The 17,631-nt window shown below is 41.7% G+C and overlaps 1 protein-coding gene across 2 annotated transcripts; it reads right to left on the bottom strand.

Moving 5' to 3' along the window:
* Positions 1-3,118: 3,118 nt before the first annotated feature.
* Positions 3,119-16,198, bottom strand: zgc:92242 (SH2 domain-containing protein 4A). 2 transcript variants are annotated; one of them, XM_027286348.1, is made up of 7 exons: positions 16,091-16,198; positions 12,664-12,931; positions 10,243-10,692; positions 7,200-7,317; positions 6,272-6,383; positions 5,947-6,178; positions 3,119-4,934 (listed from the first exon to the last, which is right to left on the bottom strand). In XM_027286348.1, exons 3-7 carry the CDS (start codon positions 10,415-10,417, stop codon positions 4,768-4,770), a joined length of 804 nt encoding a protein of 267 aa, XP_027142149.1. In that variant the 5' UTR covers positions 10,418-10,692; positions 12,664-12,931; positions 16,091-16,198; the 3' UTR covers positions 3,119-4,767. The 2 variants fall into 2 exon arrangements, with proteins under 2 accessions (XP_027142149.1, XP_010731170.3); XM_010732868.3 differs by lacking the exon at positions 16,091-16,198 and adding an exon at positions 13,113-13,239.
* Between the last annotated feature and the right edge of the window lie 1,433 nt (positions 16,199-17,631).

Genomic DNA, 17,631 nt, shown 5'->3' with positions numbered 1-17,631 from the left:
CGTACTGCCTAAATTATTAATGAACAAAGTAAATTATAATCAATAGTATTGGATTGCAGCGATGACTAACCACTTGAGAAAGGTCATATGATATTTCTTTGAGTGAGTAAGCATCCTCATTCATAATGGAGGCTAAGCTTAGTTATATATATTTAAGTGAGCATGACAAACTACTGCCACGGTAGCAGCTCTGAGAGAATGTACAGTGCTATATGCCACTGACACCGTATCCGTGACGTCATCCACGGGTTTCTGAAGCTCAGTGTGGTGGCTCTGATCGCCGCCATGCTGCAAAGACGTGGATCATCGGCGGACCTGAGGCAGGCTGAATGATGCCTGGTTGCTCAAACAAGCTTACTTTTCTTGCCAATAAAGGCGTCCACGCTCTTAATTCTGCATAACTTCGAGACTTAATATAATTTGAACAGGTGAGTTGTATATAAATTCACCCTCAGTACAGTTGTCATGAACGGGGAAATTAGCTATAGAGACCAAAACTGTTTTTTGTACCAGGCTGTAAACATGTTTATTTCTGCTGTGAAGTTGGACATTTGAACATGGGGACTTATGGAGACTGACTCACTTCTGGAGCCAGCCTCAAGTGGTCGTTTGAGGAACTGCAGTTTTTGGCTTGCTTGTCACGTCTGCATGCTGACATCCTTACAATGACAATGCTAATACACTAATGTTACGCAGGTATAATCTTCACCATCTTAGTTTAACACGTTCACATGTGAATAGGTGCAAATTAGCATTGGGCGCAAAGTACATATGGCCTGATGGTGGCACAACATGACAGTCAGAGATTACTAAAAATATTACAATTCAGACGGGAGGGGGATGTGAATGTTTGAATCTTGGTAACAGCTGCAGCAACATTGGCATTCATAAAGACTGTAGCGTAGCTAAATGTAAATTTCTGACCGTCTTTATTCGGATCTGTGGATATGTTTTAGGAGAATTAACACCTTCTCCAACAATTGTTTTTAACCGTAATAACCCACACATGTCGCTACATCTACGTTTCCCAGGTTTTGTTTCATCGGTTTAAAGGGGAACTCCACCGATTACACGACAGTTTACTAGTCATGAGTTTTCAGCCTCTAACAACATTCAGACACAGACTTCAGTGTGTCTGCAGAAGTTACGTAAAGCCTGAGAAAATAACCCTGATGGTTATCTTCATAAACAGATATGTGCATATGAATGCAGAAGTTGGAGGGAAGGGACGCTTTGGCACCGGAGGTGCTCCTGTTTCCGTTTATAGTCCGGGTAGTATTGACCAGTCACGTTCGAGTTGGCTTTGGTTGCATCAGTCCGTGTGGAGAACAAAAGAGGCGTAAAGCGTTGGCCAGAATGCAATCCTGGATGAAGATTTTGCTTTTTTAAAAAGTTCTCTGCGTTAATATGTAAATATCTGTTTACGGACACTAGTTTAAATGTGTCTTTCTTGTTATTCTAGCACGTCAAGTTGCTAATTGGACTACAGGGGAAGTCCTGGCCTGGATAGCCACCGGCTACACCCGAAGCTCAGGAGTGCTAAGCAGTAATTGAGACAATAGATCTTTAACAACACCTCCATTACAAAAACAAAAGCCATGGCTTTTAAAAGGCGTGCATTCACCTGGAGGGCCTGTCAAAATGAAGCTATGTGTAATGTTTAGTGTTCTAGGGACTGAAAACCGCAGGACATCGCAGCTTTGAGTTGAAGCCAATTACACAAACTGCAGTTCCTCAAACGTCCACTTGAGGCTGGCTCCAGAAGTGAGTCAGTCTCCATAAGTCCCCATGTTCAAATGTCCAACTTCACAGCAGAAATAAACATGTTTACAGCCTGGTACAAAAAACACTTTTGGTCTCTATAGCTAATTTCCCCGTTCATGACAACTGTACTGAGGGTGAATTTATATACAACTCACCTGTTCAAATTATATTAAGGCTCAAAGTTATGAATAATTAACAGTGTTAACGCTTTGACTGATGCGTGGGTGCTATTACAGATGGTTTGTTTGAACAACCTGGTGTCAGGTCCGCCGACGAGCCACTCTGAGCTATGAGTGACGCCACGCATACTCTACGCCCATTTCTCATACTGTCAGAACAGTAATATCTCCAGTTAATAAAATAACAATAATACTAAATCCCTCTAATTTTATGTATAGTTAACGTTAGGGTTGTCAAAAGGGCACGCAAATGTTTAGTCTATAAAATATAATGTGTAACTTTTCTGTGAGGTCCAGCAGGTAAAGATAAAAACATTTTCATAGAGAGTATGATGTGTGTGATACACTCACAGTTAAACCTTGAACACAGAGGTTAGTTGTCACTCTCCATCTGACTCACTGTATCTCTTCACGGTGATTTCATTTCAGGAAATGAGATCAGAAATATTTTATTGGCCTCAGACGTAAAATATCTAATCCTTGTTGTTATAATATTTGAAGTCAACACATGAAGAGCACAAACCGAAGTAGCTTCTCGTGTCCTGAGTTCACCTCTGGACAGAAAATAAACAGCAGCATCCGCAGACTCTTAACACCTACAGTAGATAGAAACATTACACAGCAATGACATGCATGTCCTTCTGGAACAAAGACGAGTGGACTCCTACAATGCTTTGCTGGGAAACCCAATACCGCCCTACTATATATAGCGGGGCTTTTCACACTGTGCATGACTGCCCGTGTCAAGTCACATGATTCAAGATATATGAGTGGACGCACACACACGCACACTCAGACTCACATGCAGTAACACACACACAGAGGCCGAGGGTGTGGAGGCGGTGAGGGAATGAGAAGAACTTTATTGAGTTGGCTCTGACGCGTTGCTTCCCGTGACCTGACTCCCATTTGCTCTGTCTCCCCGAGCGTCTCGCCCTCTGTCTCAGTCTAAACCACATGCTAATCAGCTTTCTGTGCTCGCCGTTTGATCTCTGACGGGCTGTTTTCTGATGCATCCCGCTTGAATAGATAATCATTGTGTAAGTGACCACCATCAACAGCTTCTCTGTGTCTTCAGCACTCCCCCCTCCTCCTCCCCGTGCTGTGAATGCATGCTATAACCATATGAACAGACACGACTGTGCGAGGTGTAAAGAAACACAACAAGCTCAGGCTTTTGCACTAATTTGTTCTTCTTTTTCTTACACCAATAAAGACATACAAACTCATTAGGCAAATACAAAAAGTAGGTAAAAAAAAAGTTGTCAGCAGGAGCAGAGTTTTAGCAATGAATTAGTGACCAAGTAAGAGAAATACATGACCCAAGAGTTAGGTAGTAACCACAGCTCAAACGCTCCAAATCCTTAAAAAAATTAATTAATCTGATGGCAACACTTATTTTTCTTGCATCTAGGACATCGAACGGTGTGTAAATATTTGTCCGGGGGACACCTTTTTGATTCGATTAGATTTGTACTCTACAACCCCTAATGAAACAATAAGGTTAAAGTGCTGACTCAAAGCTAGAGGAGGAGGAGGAGGAGGAGGTGTGTGTGTGTGTGAGGGTGTTTAAATCCTTGTTGGCTGACTCTTTTTTTTATTCGCACTCCCTCTAAATTTCCAGTCACGTTTAGAAAAAGCGTCAGCTCATCACCTGATCATGCTCCGTCAAACTGATTTCCCTTAAAACAAGTGAGAAGATGCTCAACAATGGAGGCGTTTGTGTCTGCGTCATTGTGCTGTAAGGCGCTCGTACGGCGACTGAAATGCGAACCTAAAAAAAATTAAACATTTGGTTTTCATGAGCTCTGAAAGCCGGTCACCCATTTTGGTATCGGTCGAATCAGTTGTCATGGAGACGGTTTGCTTGTTTTCATGTGACCTGAGTATGGATTTTCGGTCATCTGATAGCGGTTGTGAGATGTGGCTCTGTAAATGGACCATGTGATCTGATGTTTTGTTGGGTTTTTTTTTTTTTGGCTGTTTCCACAGAAGAATTAAGACACCCTCGCTTCTAAATGAGTCAGCAATTTAACCTCACGGTTATTGTTTCTTCTTGGCGTCATCAAACCGTGTAAGTCCATCCCACAATCTTCTGTGATACATATATATATATATATATACATATATATATATATTTATATAAAAGGCACATGTTGTGTGGGGGTCACAATAGCTCTGATGATAGAGCCGCTCATCCAGTAATTCACAGCATGCTGAAGTGTCCTTGAACGCACCAAACCTCAGGCTGCTCCTGATGAGTCGGTCAGTGCTCATCAGTGAAGGTGTGAGCGACTGGGCACTTCTAGATAGATACAGTTTGTTTATCGGTTTGACATGAATTCAGTCCTTTTTAATATATCCCATAAACCCCCCCTGCACGCAGGTGAAACAGTGACAGTGACATGTTACATGGACGTCTTTTTTAAAAACAACACGAAAGCATCTCTGAATGATTAAACTTCAATAAAACTCACTGAGTTGCAGTTTTTTTTTTTCCCACCTGTAGTCAATGTTCTCCCTCTGTGTCTGCCTGTCAATCACAGAAACTATGTGAGCGCATTTGAACTCAGCAACATCAAAGCTTCTGCGTTTTTTTATCATTCAGGTTGACTTCAGCTGAAAAGCTTTCAACTCTTTCTCTCTCTCCGATCGCCCCGATCGGCCCTCGAAACAAAGTGCATCTCGATTCAGCGCTCAGGTTCAAGTAAGGATCCTCGTCTTCACGCGTTATGTGGCCTCAGCCAGGCCACTCTCACGACAGTCTTGCCTCTCTGGGCTCAGGTATTGTCTCCTCGCAGGGGGTGGATACAACCCCGGAGTCCTAGTGGATCAAAGGTGTGCTTCTTTTCTGTAGGTGAGCAGGTTTGGCAGGTAAGGGAGGTTTGTTGTAGGTAGGCGGTGTGCTGTGAGGATCATCTGTGAAAGCCTTCCTGAGCTGCGCCACGCGGCCTCCGTGTTGGATCTTTTTCTCTTCGCAACACACGATTTCTGAGGAAGGATGAAAGGAAGTGAGTCACCGTCCGAACATTCAAACCTTCTGATATAATGGCAGCAGCACAAGCGTCCGCTGGCTGTGGAAAAGTGTCAAGATTAGCCCACACCAGGGCAGATTTATTAAGAACAAGTGATCCTTCCTGAGATTAAATCCTGCCTAACTGACTCTTGACTAATCGTTAGACGTCAAAAATCGATGCAACAGGAGCAGAGATCGAGAGAGATGCCAAATCCTACGTTACCGAGAACGCTCGATCGACCTCAACTCGGACCAGACGTTATTTTAAGATTATAACAATGCATTTTTCAGATGATTGGAACTTTCTAAATGGTTTATTTAGTTAAAAAACCTCAAACCGTCCAAACCATTTAGTCTTTCAGATAAAAAATGGAGACGTGGTTTTCATTGGAGCCCAACGATGAGAAGGTTCATGATTTGTCCGATGAATTAAGTCCATTTGCTCAAGTATTGTACTTAAATAAAATCCTGAGGTCCTTGAACTTTATTGTTATTTTGCTCTCTGCTACATTTCAAAATTTTGTACTCTACATTTATCTGACAGCTCCATGACACATTGAACTGATTAATTTAATAAAACGAGCTCAACTCGGCCTGAAAGCTCTTTACATGTTGATGCATTAGTGCTAATATTGATCCATTAATAAAAATATGTTATAACACAATGACAGACATAAAGAATACAGTCGTTTCTGTTGGTGTATATAAATGACAGACATAAAGAATACAGTCGTTTCTGTTGGTGTATATAATATTTAGCACCTTTTTTTGTATTTTTCACTTCTTATTTTGTATGTAGTAAATCTTACATGTCTGCTATGACTCAATACACCTTATTTTACCTTTTATTTTAATTTCCTGTCACATGTAAGTATGTTTTAATTCATGAATTCACATATAACCCTGATTAGATTCACTCATCGTCGGCTTTCACACTGAAAAACAACGTACGTCAGGTCTCTCTCCCCTCCTCTCTTGTTTTGTTACCTCTGTCCTGTGGGCCGGCTCTCTCTGTGTCTGACAGCTGGGATTTCAGCGGCGCCTGGTTGCCATGGCTACTAAGATGGGGCCTGTAAAGAGGAGCCCAGTCGCCGTGGTTGTCCGAGCTGCTGCCTGATTCACTGTCGCTGTCCTCAGCGGGGTCCTTCTGGTCGTCATCAGCGCTGCAGGAATCCATGTCCTCCTCGGACGACTGTCCGCTCGGTGAAGCTGGGTCATCCTGCGTGTTAAAGTGGGACACGATCTGACAGTGAGACTCGCTGACAACCGGCCAACTTTAAAAACCAACACTTACGAACCAACATGAACTCACGTTAACATCTGTGAGGGACAGCTGGATGTCTTCTTTAAAGCCGAGCTGCTGGGCCTCTCTTCCTGGCAGCAAGTCCGCTGTCTGGATGCCATTCATATTATCACTGTGCACTCTGGAAGACAAAGACGTTCATTTTTAGTCTCACAGACAGGCGCCCCAACGTTTGAATCAATCCTCCAGTTAGTCATATGGCAAATAACCTCTATAATCCAATTGGGAGGAGGAGACGGCTCGCTCACTGAAGCTCTTTGGTTCACTGTTCATTTTTATTAAAGTCAATCAGAGTTATGTCATTTGTCGGAGGGACTGAAGGCTTTGTTAGGATGTTAGGGTGGTATGTTCATCACTGCGAGTAATTCAGCTACTTTTTACGTCACATTAAAACTAAAATAACAAAGTTAAGCTTCATTATTTGACGTGTTGTGAGGCTCGGCCTGTGTGACATGGAAAAATGTTGTAAATTTGCACATCCGTGATGTTGTTACTTCGATCAAATCCTTTTGGAAAAAATGATTCAATTAAAGCACATGAATGAGATTTTCTCAGACGCAACATGTGACGGGTGGACATGGTGGAGGTGAAGCATTTTATCAGCTGTCTAATGTTTGTGAGTTTTTGCAAAACAAGTCGTGATGACTCATAAATTCAAACATTAAATACACAAATACATTTGAGGCCGTGTTTCTAGTTTCTCAACACATTTAGGTCGAAATTTGGGTTTTTAAAGGGAGTTTAATTTACTTGTCTCTATTTCTATGCGTATCTTAACATATCTGTATGATTATAGAGGTATAATCCTGTTTATTAATAGTCTACTACTTTGGGGACGGGCTGACTTTGGGGTAAGATGGACAGAAACGTCACTTAACTCGAGTTGTGTTTGTATTTTATGACGTATTGGAAGACTTCTGTGTGTTTTCGTGTCTACCTGTTGTTCATGAGGCTCTGCAGGAGTTTGGAGGACCTGAACTCGTCCACCTCTCCGATCACACTGACGCTCACGTCTCCGTCTCTGCCGAGCAGCCAGCTCACGTGCTTATTGAAAACTAGAGGAGAAAAGAAAAGATAAGAAATGTTGGTATGTCATAAGAAAACTAAATGATAAACGCAGTCGTCTCATGACTTGTTATTCTGGCTTTTAACCAGAAGGTGGTGCTGTCTTATAAGTATAGAGCCCAGGAAACTTCACATGACTGCAGTTGAGTTTGTTTCCTCTGCTTTGCTTTGAGTTAGGGTGAATTCACTAAGCTTCACTGCAAAAAACATTATTCACAGCAGACGATGACAGACATGTTTAAATAATGTGAAATCGATGACTAACAGTGGCCTCATGATCAGGCACGGCTGCATGAAACTGACCAGAGGGCAGGTTGACAGAAACTGCCTCTAAAGTTTGAACTGGAAACAGCGAAACATGCCAATGTTTAGTTTGTACACACATTGCAACAGCTGAATCGTCTTTCAGTCTCTTCTTTTGTAACTAGTTATACAAATGACAACATCAAGGCGTGTTTTTAATACATACTCTTAATTATAAATGTAATAATGGAAGGGATTATAAACATTTTGTGAGTTAATCTTCGTGTCAGAACATACAGCTGGATGACAAACGCGCCTTCGACATTTACAAATCCTGGAAAAACAAAACTATTTTTAGCTCATGACACATAAACCACAGATACTCATTATTGTGTGATAACAAGTGTTTTCCATAACAGGACTGTCAGTACCTGTTGGTGAAACACCTGGCATGACATCACAGACTGCGGGGCGTGGCTTACAGATTCAAACAGGTACCGTAGGAGTCCATAGAAACAACCACCTCCTATCAGAGAGCGGCCAAACAAAAGGCGGCTCTGTTTGTGTGTTCATATTTTAAAGGGATGACTTGCGTCTCAGTCTGAGCAAAGAGCATCTCTGACACAAGACACACGCCTCTATGCTCACCTCACTCAGGTAATTTCCATTACAGAGGAGCTCTGAGGAGTCTTTCACATACATAATAGAAATCTTTACTCACAGGTAACTATTAATGTGATATTTATAGCCGTGCATGTACGTGTAATGATCGTCCTTCCCAGGCAGCGAACAAAGACTGAAAGATGTCTAACCGGATTGTATGTTGTGTAACACAAACACACACAGACAACACACACACCCGGCTGCCTCTCAGGTGGCATGGCAGAGATTGGGTAAACAAAGGAGGTAACTTAATATGTGGTTTAAAATGTGGCGACGCCCCAAACCACAGGGCTTACTCAATCTTATTCAGCTTTCAGCCCCGCAGAGCGATTGGACCGGCGCTGATAGAGTCTGTCTGTCAGACACACACACACACACACACACTAACTCATTGTGCGGTGAAGGCGATAGGGTCTCGGTGAGTCAGATAAACATTGTAAATGGAGGAACGGGTGGAAGAAATGAGTAAAGACAGACAGGTAGAGCAGAGCGAGACAATGAATGAAAGCACTGAAACGATGACTTTGAGTGTAATTTAAACACATTAATCAGATTGGTAACCGGAGAGGGTGTTACTACACAGCTTGTATATCAGGTGCACTCACTCTGGCACACTGCTGGTCAGCATTAATTAGTTGTAAAGGGCTTGAATGTACAAATGTGTGTGTTATAAACTATAAAAAATGTGTGTTCGCAGCTCAGCTACATGAAATTAAGTGAAAGTAAGTAGTTGTAATCATGATAACTAAATGTTTGTGGGCCAGAATTTGTATTTTTCGGTATATTTGATTGCAAATGAACACATTTTTTTATTTTATTGATTTATTTCACTGTTAAATGATATTTGCTGAAATTCTGATCCCCTTCACTCTGTTTCAAAGTCTCTACACGACCTGGAAAATCAGAGGTGTGATACTGGCCCTGACATTGGTGTCATCAATCGTAGCTGCAGGGCTCAGACTATACATATTTAGAAAGAAGAGAAGAGATAATTCAATATTATAAATTTTTTGTTGAGAGTTACATGAGGAGGTCAAGACCTCTCGAATGTCTGCACTTTAAATTTGGAACATAACTTTAAGGCTTAATATAATTTGAACAGGTGAACTCTATATAAATTCACCCTCAGTACAGTTGTCATGAACAGGGAAATTAGCTACAGAGACCAAAACAGTTTTTTGTACCAGGCTGTAAACATGTTTATTTCTGCTGTGAATTTGGACATTTGAACATGGGGACTTATGGAGACTGACTTGTCCTGGAGCCAGCTTGACTAAAAGATACAGTATCAATAAAGACAAGAAACTGCAATATAAGCCAAATATAAATAAGTGAATTGACTCTTACATGAAGTAAAAAATAAAACTATAATAGAGACAAAAACAGCCAAATAATAACATTTATTTCAGTTTAATACATTTTTGTTTTAGCATCGTCATCACTTCTGGAGCCAGCCTCAAGTGGACGTTTGAGGAACTGCAGTTTTTTTGGGCTTCACTTTATAGCTACAGAGGTTTGTTGGTTTGTTGACCCCACTCTAATATCTGCACTTTAAATACAAAGCTATAGCCAGCTTAGCATAAAGCCTGGAAACAGCTGGCCTGGCTTCAAGGTAGAAACACCTGTAGCTTTAATCGGTTAACTTTAGAGGTGTGGGTAAATGTATTTTGTCACCATCAGACAGAGTTGAGCAGGTTAACAAACATGAGAGTTGTATCAATGTTCGACTTCAAGAAAGCAAAGAAACACATTTCCATTATAGATTTTTAGGTATTATCTTAAATATTTGTGTGTTGAATAATAATGTTGCAGCCTTGTCATGATTTCTCATCGTCCAGCTAGTTGCAACACAAAGAAATAACAGAGGTATGTTGTTGCTGAAATGAAGGCCACATTTCCCAGAAACCTTCCTGCCAGAAATCTATGTTGAAACTTGATAATCACACTGTGTGCTAATGGAATGAGATGAATGTGTAACCAGCACAATGAAGCCGGTGTTGCATTCCTACCTTTCTTTGGCCTGTTGTCGTTTTTTGCCTCCCTCTCTTCCCTCTCCTCCCGCACTCTCCAGCGGCGTACCTGCTCCTCTCTCATCTTCAAGAAGAGGATCCTCTTCTGCTCCTCGCTGAGGGCCTCCAGCACCTCGGGCTCCACCCACATGTCCTCGAGGATTTTAGCCAGCATCCTGCCTCCTTTACCTCCCCAAGGTGCCACAGGCGACCGTCGGCCCCTCTGCCTCTCCGTCCAGTGGGTCGTGTTTCAGCGGTAGGGGTATGATCGCTCCTTTTTTCCTGCTTCAGAGTCAGGTTCCCTTTTCTTTGGAGGATGTGGGATCAGGTGCGGCCTGGCTGCTGGAGGTCACTGTAGCGTCCTTTGTCGAGTGCTGCTCCAAGGAGTGTGTCAGGCCCTCTGGGGGTGAAGGCACTGTGTGTCCAGGATCAACTGAGCTCTGAAGGTTGCTGTTGTGGTTTATACAGAAAGAGAGGGAGAGGGAGGGAGAGAGAGAGATTATATCTAGTGTATTGTTTTGTTTCCCTCCGTTCAACCCTGTTCTTGCTGGCAGCACACAATGGGCCCGCAGCAAATAAACCACAATGCCAAATCTAGTGTGTGTGTGTGTGTGTGTTTACTCTGCATACAGTAGGCAGCGAGAATGCCGCTGTGCTTTCAAACACTAACAGGCAAATAGGGACAGGTTCAGTAAGTCAACACACACACATACACATGCAGGGCGTTAATGACTGCATGCTATCTCAGCGTAACAGACACAGATAAAGGGCACGAAACAGCAATAGTTGACTTGAATTTCAGTACTCCGACTGTTTTTTAGCACCTTATCAACCCACGTGACACAGATAGACAGCCTTGTTCCAGTTAGTGCAAAGCCTGCATGTTAAACAGAGTGTAAACACGCTGTTTAAACGCAGTCGCCGCCCTGCACACACTTTTGAAATATGTGGAATATGTCTCGTTGCCAAGCGAGAGCCAATAGGGATCGTGTGTCTCCGATAAGAGTTCACCAATCTGAACTCGAGGGCTGTTTAAATATATTACGCTGAAGCCGTTGATGCTGACAGAAGTGAAATATCACCTTTTAAATTAGCGTTTCAGGCGTGGCGCACGTGGACACAAACCTCACAGTAGGATTGTATCTGAAAAACTTTATGGTTGCAGCTAAACTCAGCGGCATTTTCCTGAATTTAACAACTGATAAAAGGACGGACAGAAAGGAAACCAGATGAATTCAGCATTGCATGATCCTCTGATTTTCTTTATGAAGGAACAGTTTGACAGTCTCCTTTACTTTCTTTGCAGCTTTAAAATAAAAGAACAAATACCTCTCTAATTTTTAGATTTCCAAGGCTCTGTCCTTGGACCAAAAATGTGCATGTTAGCTCATTAAAATCTCTCTGTGTAGCACGTTATATCTCATCAGTTTCATGTGTTAAAGTGAAATGAAATCCTGTCGCCTTTATGCTAAGCTACGCTAAGCTAAGCTAAGCCTGTAACTTCATATTTATCGCACAAACATGGGGTGTATGGTATCAATCTTCTCCTCTAACTCTCGGCAATAATGTCCAACTATTCCTTCAAGAGGGGGGACAACACAGAGGGAGTATCTTGCTTTACTGCTATGAATTATGTCGTGGTAGCTCATAAATCTCTAACTGTGGCTAATCTTCTCATTTAAATGGTAAAGCTTTAGACAAACTCAAGAACCAGCATCCATTCATTCATTCATCTTTACAACAGGCTTTTGCGATCTATGTTCTTGCCTATTGTCTCAAGCCCGACTGGGGATGTCTTTCATTCATTGTTTCCTAATGTAGGAGTTGTAAGACTGTGTGATTAAGAGCAATACAAATAAACTGGACCTGACTTGAAGATTTACTGCCAAACGGCCCACTCAGTGACAAATTGCTCAATTCTTCTGTAAAAACAATCACACCTCCGAGGCAGTTCTTATACCTGAAAAACAGCTCCTACAATTAACTCAACACAAAAGAAACGAGAGGTAAACATGCCAAACCAATCACAGACAATTACAGCCCACACAGACACATCAGAAACCAACACAAGGACAAAGTGGGGAAAAGTGGAGGATCAACATCTATACGATCAACTCTGTTATTTATCCGAGTCTGGCCGTGAGCCAACATGCAAATAAGTCCGGGATTTCTGTCTCCGCTCACATGCGGAGAAAAGAAAGAACAAGGCAGGCAGAGAGAGGAGTAAGGCATGTGCACGGCATACTGAGAGAAAAGTTTGAAAAGTCTCTCAGTCTGAGAACACACTGGCCGTTTTCAGAGCGACAAGAGGAGAGTGTGAGAGATAAATGAACTTAGACGGGCTGCAGAAAAGGCAATCACGACAAAAGACAGACAGAGAAAGAAAAGACGAGTTCAGCCGAGGAGGGAGAGTGGACTTACTCAGCGGTTGCCAGCCGGTAGCATCTCCAAGCGCCCGGTCTGAGTTTCTGCAGCGCCTCTTGTGAGGGTGATGAGTGTGTAAGAGTGTCTTTGTGTGTTGGTGTTGGTGTGTGTGTGTGTGTGGGATCAGGTCAGTCGTCAGCAGCAGTGGTATGCAGGCTCAGCCCTGCCCGGCTGTATTTGTACTGAATAGGAGTGGGATGGGCTGACATCACTGTATTCGTCCTTTTCTCTCCTCCTTCCTCCTCTCTCCTTCTCTTTTACATTCCTGTAATTTCACAAAGAAATATAAAAAAGCATCAGTTAGTTAGATATAGTATAATATCATCATGAAAAAAATGTTTCCCCATCATGACACTGCTATAAATAACTTTAAATCTGCTCTCTTTTGACATTTAGAAACGTTCAAGGACGCCAGGAATTTAATTTCCCCTGACAGGCTCTGTAACCTTTCTGGAAATGGGAGTATTTCTCAGTCTTTTTCCGTATTCGCTGTTTTAACTTGATCTGACACTCTCTGCATCTGCACTGTTTACCCCACTTCTTTCTTTTCTCTTCCACCAGGAAGTCCTGCTGGCTTCGTATGAAACCATTAATCACAACACCACATGTGCAGGAAGGAATCTGGATATTTATTCCGAGGGTTATTTTCCGTCAACAGGTTGTTGACACTCTAATTGTGGCGCTCATTGTTTGCTGTTCGCTTCAACCCCCACGGTGACAAATCAGATCGGTCCACTTGGACGGATGTTAAATGTCACTCACGCGTCTCTGAGCAATCACAGCTAATATCATGATTGGATTCTTATGAAGATGACTAACCTCTCTACTGTTTTTTATCTGTCGGGGCTTTGAAGGTGTGACATACTGGGAGTGTTTCCAGTAAATTAAACCTTCTGTTCCTTTCCTCACATACACTGTGTTTATTTTCAGCTCGGTAGATGTTTGCAGTACTTAAAAGAAAGACTGGGGATCGTCTGCTGAACCTTGTGGCTAACAAGAGGCCGGATAAATGCCAAAAAAGTACCACAAACAAGAGTATAATTTTATGGGTCTGTCATTTAGTAATCATTTCATCATCTTGTCCTTGATAGCTTATTTTATTATTTTATTTAACCTTCATTTAAACAGATAAGTCAGCTCAGATCAACCTTGCCAAATAGTCGATACAAGACTTTAAACACAGAAAACAATGTTACAACATATACAGGATGCACAACAACAAAGAAAACTATGCACCTTCCTTCCAGCAGGTTATTAGTTATTATGTGTAATTACCAGAAATATAAAAACATTTCCCTTCAGGTAAATTATTTGTAAAGTATAAGCCATTAAAAATCAAGCGACAGTCAGTTTATGAGTCAGTGTAAAGTTAGGTAACATCAGACAGTGAACTTATCAGTTGAGCAGGTTACCATGCTCATGCTCATGTATTTGTTCCACTCTCTGTTATGAATAATGTAGTTTGGTCACTTGTGCTGTCATACCTGGAGAACTGCCCAGCCCAGTCGTCTGGTCGAGTGCTGCGGAAAAACACGCCAAAGTGTCCAAAACAGAGCAGCCGGGTTCATGTTTGATGTGTGAAAGATGCATAAATAATCATTTTGGGTAATTGTGAAGGCTAAACTAAAATCTTCTGTAGTCTTTGGTTATTCGAAATAATACATTACACTTCTTTTGTATGATGAGACGTGTTGTCTAAAGGTTCTGCTCCTCACCAACATCAGACGGATCAAAAACAACAAGACGCTAAAACAAAAATGTATTAAACTGAAATAAATGTTATTTGGTTGTTTTTGTCTCTATTATAGTTTTATTTTTACTTCACGTAAGAGTCAATTCACTTATTTATATTTGGCTTATATTGCAGTTTCTTTTGTTCCAGTTTCTTTTGTCTTTAGTCAAGTGACAACCTCCGTGTCTGTGAAATTAAACCGATGCGGAAATGCCAAAACCTGCAGTTCCTCAAACGTCCACTTGAGGCTGGCTCCAGAAGTGAGTCAGTCTCCATAAGTCCCCATGTTAAAATCTTCACTGCAGAAATAAACATGTTTACAGCCTGGTACAAAAACAGTTTTGGTCTCTATAGCTAATTTCCACGTTCATTAAAACTGTACTGAGGGTTAATTTATATAAAACTCACATGTTCAAATGATATTAAGGCTTAAAGTTATGCAGAATTAACAGCGTGGATGCTTTGATTGACAGGTAGGTGCCGTTACAGGTGACTTGTTTAATTTGGCACTGCTCCACTGATGATCCACGTCTTTGCTGATTTTTTTAGATTAATCATAGCAACCACTTTTGTCTAAGCTAATAGGGATGCAAATAAAGAATAACACACCACCATGCCAGGCTACAGGTCAAACAGGATTGTAAAAACCCCTGAGTGTATTTTTAACTGAGCAAGCCTGAAATTTGTTGCTTATGAATCCAACTGTTTGTTCTTAAAGTGAAACTGTTTTTTTTTCAAATTACACACTTAAAAACGTCAGGATTTTTATATAAACCTGTAAAAAGGTGTTATATTATATTAAGCTTTATATTATATCTTAGCTCTAAGAGAAAGTTTTGAAATGGTTTAAAGTGACTATAAAAAATAGAAAAATAGGTCAGACTTCTGGTTTGTTTCAGCTGAAGTGAAAACAACAAGATGTCGTCAGTCAAGTGAAATTTACCCAAAAACCTTTCACTGCTTACAGAAAACGAAACCAGGCCTGTCATCAGTCAATGTAGTCGGGCTTCCCACAAAACCAGTGTTTCAGTGATACCAGACACCAGTCTGTTTGTCACTGGTATCAGGGCCGACAGCTCAAGGTCGACACACACACACACACACACACACACACAAATATGCACAACTTTCTTCTGCTGTTTTTGAGGTTTGTGAGGTTTTGTGTATTTAAATGATCTTTATTCAGGCTTCAAGTCAACTTCAAACGGCAAATCTAAACCTAGATTTATGTCTACCGCACTCATTTCCAGCCATAGGTGTAACCATACCTGTCAGCCTTATCTCTTCCTCATGCAGTAATAACACATTTACAGTAAGTCGTGAGCTTTTCCTCATTGTTTTCCTTATCTTGATGTTAGTTTGAGGATTTGTGGTTCCTAAAAAGATAAAAGTAAGAGTATACATACATCTCTCTGGGGTCAAGGTCAGGTCTGTCTGGGGAAAACAAAACAGTGATCCACAAAGGGCAAGCGGGTGTAACATAAATATGTCCATCATGTGCTTTATTAGTCACTTTAGTGTGTGTTTCCGCATGTTGTTACCTGATTATGTACCTGGCAAAGTGGTAAAAGAGGTGTACAGTCATGTTTCTTCTAATCAGTGCCGCACCTTTTAAACTCCACCACTGCCAACAGGAATTGAGTGAGAACAAGGAAATTCCACAGGCAACAAGTTATTCATCCCTGCTCTTACCTTCATGTTTTCTATGGCACACCTTGGGAAAGTCCAGATAGTCATCAACACTCTGTGGCTTTATTTGAACCCACGTGGAGAGGATTAGACACGTGGTCACATGTGGTCATTATGCATGTAGAGCACCCTCTGCTGGAGGAAAGGGGGGATTAGCAATGAAGGGAGAAAGAGCAGCAATAAAAGCTGATTATGCAGCACCACCAAATGAGAAGATGTTTGTTCCATAAAATGTTTCCATTTTATGGAACTGTTTATCGTCATCAGGGTGGCAGGGGGCTGGAGCCAACAACCAGTCACACATAGGTTAAATATAAAGCCACAAACTGACCTGTTACAGTAAGTGCATGCCTTTGGACCGTGGGAAACTCCACACAGAAAGGCCCCAGCCGAGGTTTGAACCTGTGAGGTGACCAGCCGTGCCGCCCGTGTTTGTAATCATACTACAAAATAATAAAGCAGCATGTATTTTATAATTAGGCAAAATCATTTTTGAACAGTTTGAAATCAGGACAGCTCATGTGAGTGAATTAATGTCTAAATAAAAAAATAATTTAGTGCTCTGTAAATTAAAAACTCTCCCATTCACCTCAGTGTTTCATTTGTTCTTTGTTGTCCACCTCGATTGGTTGCACCCTGTCCCTCATTCAACTGTTTCACCTGTGTCTAATTGTCTGTGTTGTGCTTTCAGTCCCTGCGTTGCTTCGTTTAGGGTGCACGGTGGTGCAGTGGTGAGCAAGTAGGTTCCTGGTTTGAACCTCAGCTAGGGGCCTTTCTATGTGGAGTTTGCATGTTCTCCCTGTGTTTGCGTGGGTTCTCTTCTACAGTCCAAAGACACGCGCTTATCGGTTGATTGGTGACTCGGAATTGTCCGTCGGTGACACTGACGAGGATAAGTGATTAGAGATAATTGATTATTGAATTCAGATTGTACTGAGTCCTGTGTTTGTTCCTCAGTCTCTTGTTTCGTCCGTGCTCCTGTTCGTTGGACTTCTGATTTATTCTCTTGGATTTATGGACTCTCTCAGCCGTCTTCTGTTACCTACCGTAAGTTATTCAAGTTACCTTTTCGTTTACTTTACCCCCCAGATCCAACGCGTCCTCTTCCAGGTGAATCCTGGCCCGCTCTCGAGTCCATCTTGGGTCACCAAAACTGCACAGTCGTCAACATTTCCCACCTTTGACCTCGGATATCGAACAGGCATCAGACGACAGAAACCAAGCAGAGACCTCCAATAGATCTGTGTCCTCTGAATCTGCATAATCTATTCACTGTCTCTGTATGCTGATTTTAATTAACTGCAAATACAACACAAAGATAACAATTACAAAATGTCTCAGGAGACACAAGCAGCACTTTCTCTTTTTTAAACCACAACGTTGTACTTCTCATCATGCTTTTAGGGGTTTTATTCGACAACAGGAGTTTCCATTTTAAAATTATTGGTATTCAAACATGTTCTCCCCCTCGTGGTCCGCCCCATGTTTAATGCATGGACCCCGCTGACATGGAGCCTGCTCTGTGAAGAGGATGTGCATTAGCA

The sequence above is a fragment of the Larimichthys crocea genome, chromosome I, assembly GCF_000972845.2.
Source record: "Larimichthys crocea isolate SSNF chromosome I, L_crocea_2.0, whole genome shotgun sequence".
Lineage (NCBI taxonomy): Eukaryota > Metazoa > Chordata > Actinopteri > Sciaenidae > Larimichthys > Larimichthys crocea.
This window is presented reverse-complemented; position numbering and strand designations above follow the sequence as displayed.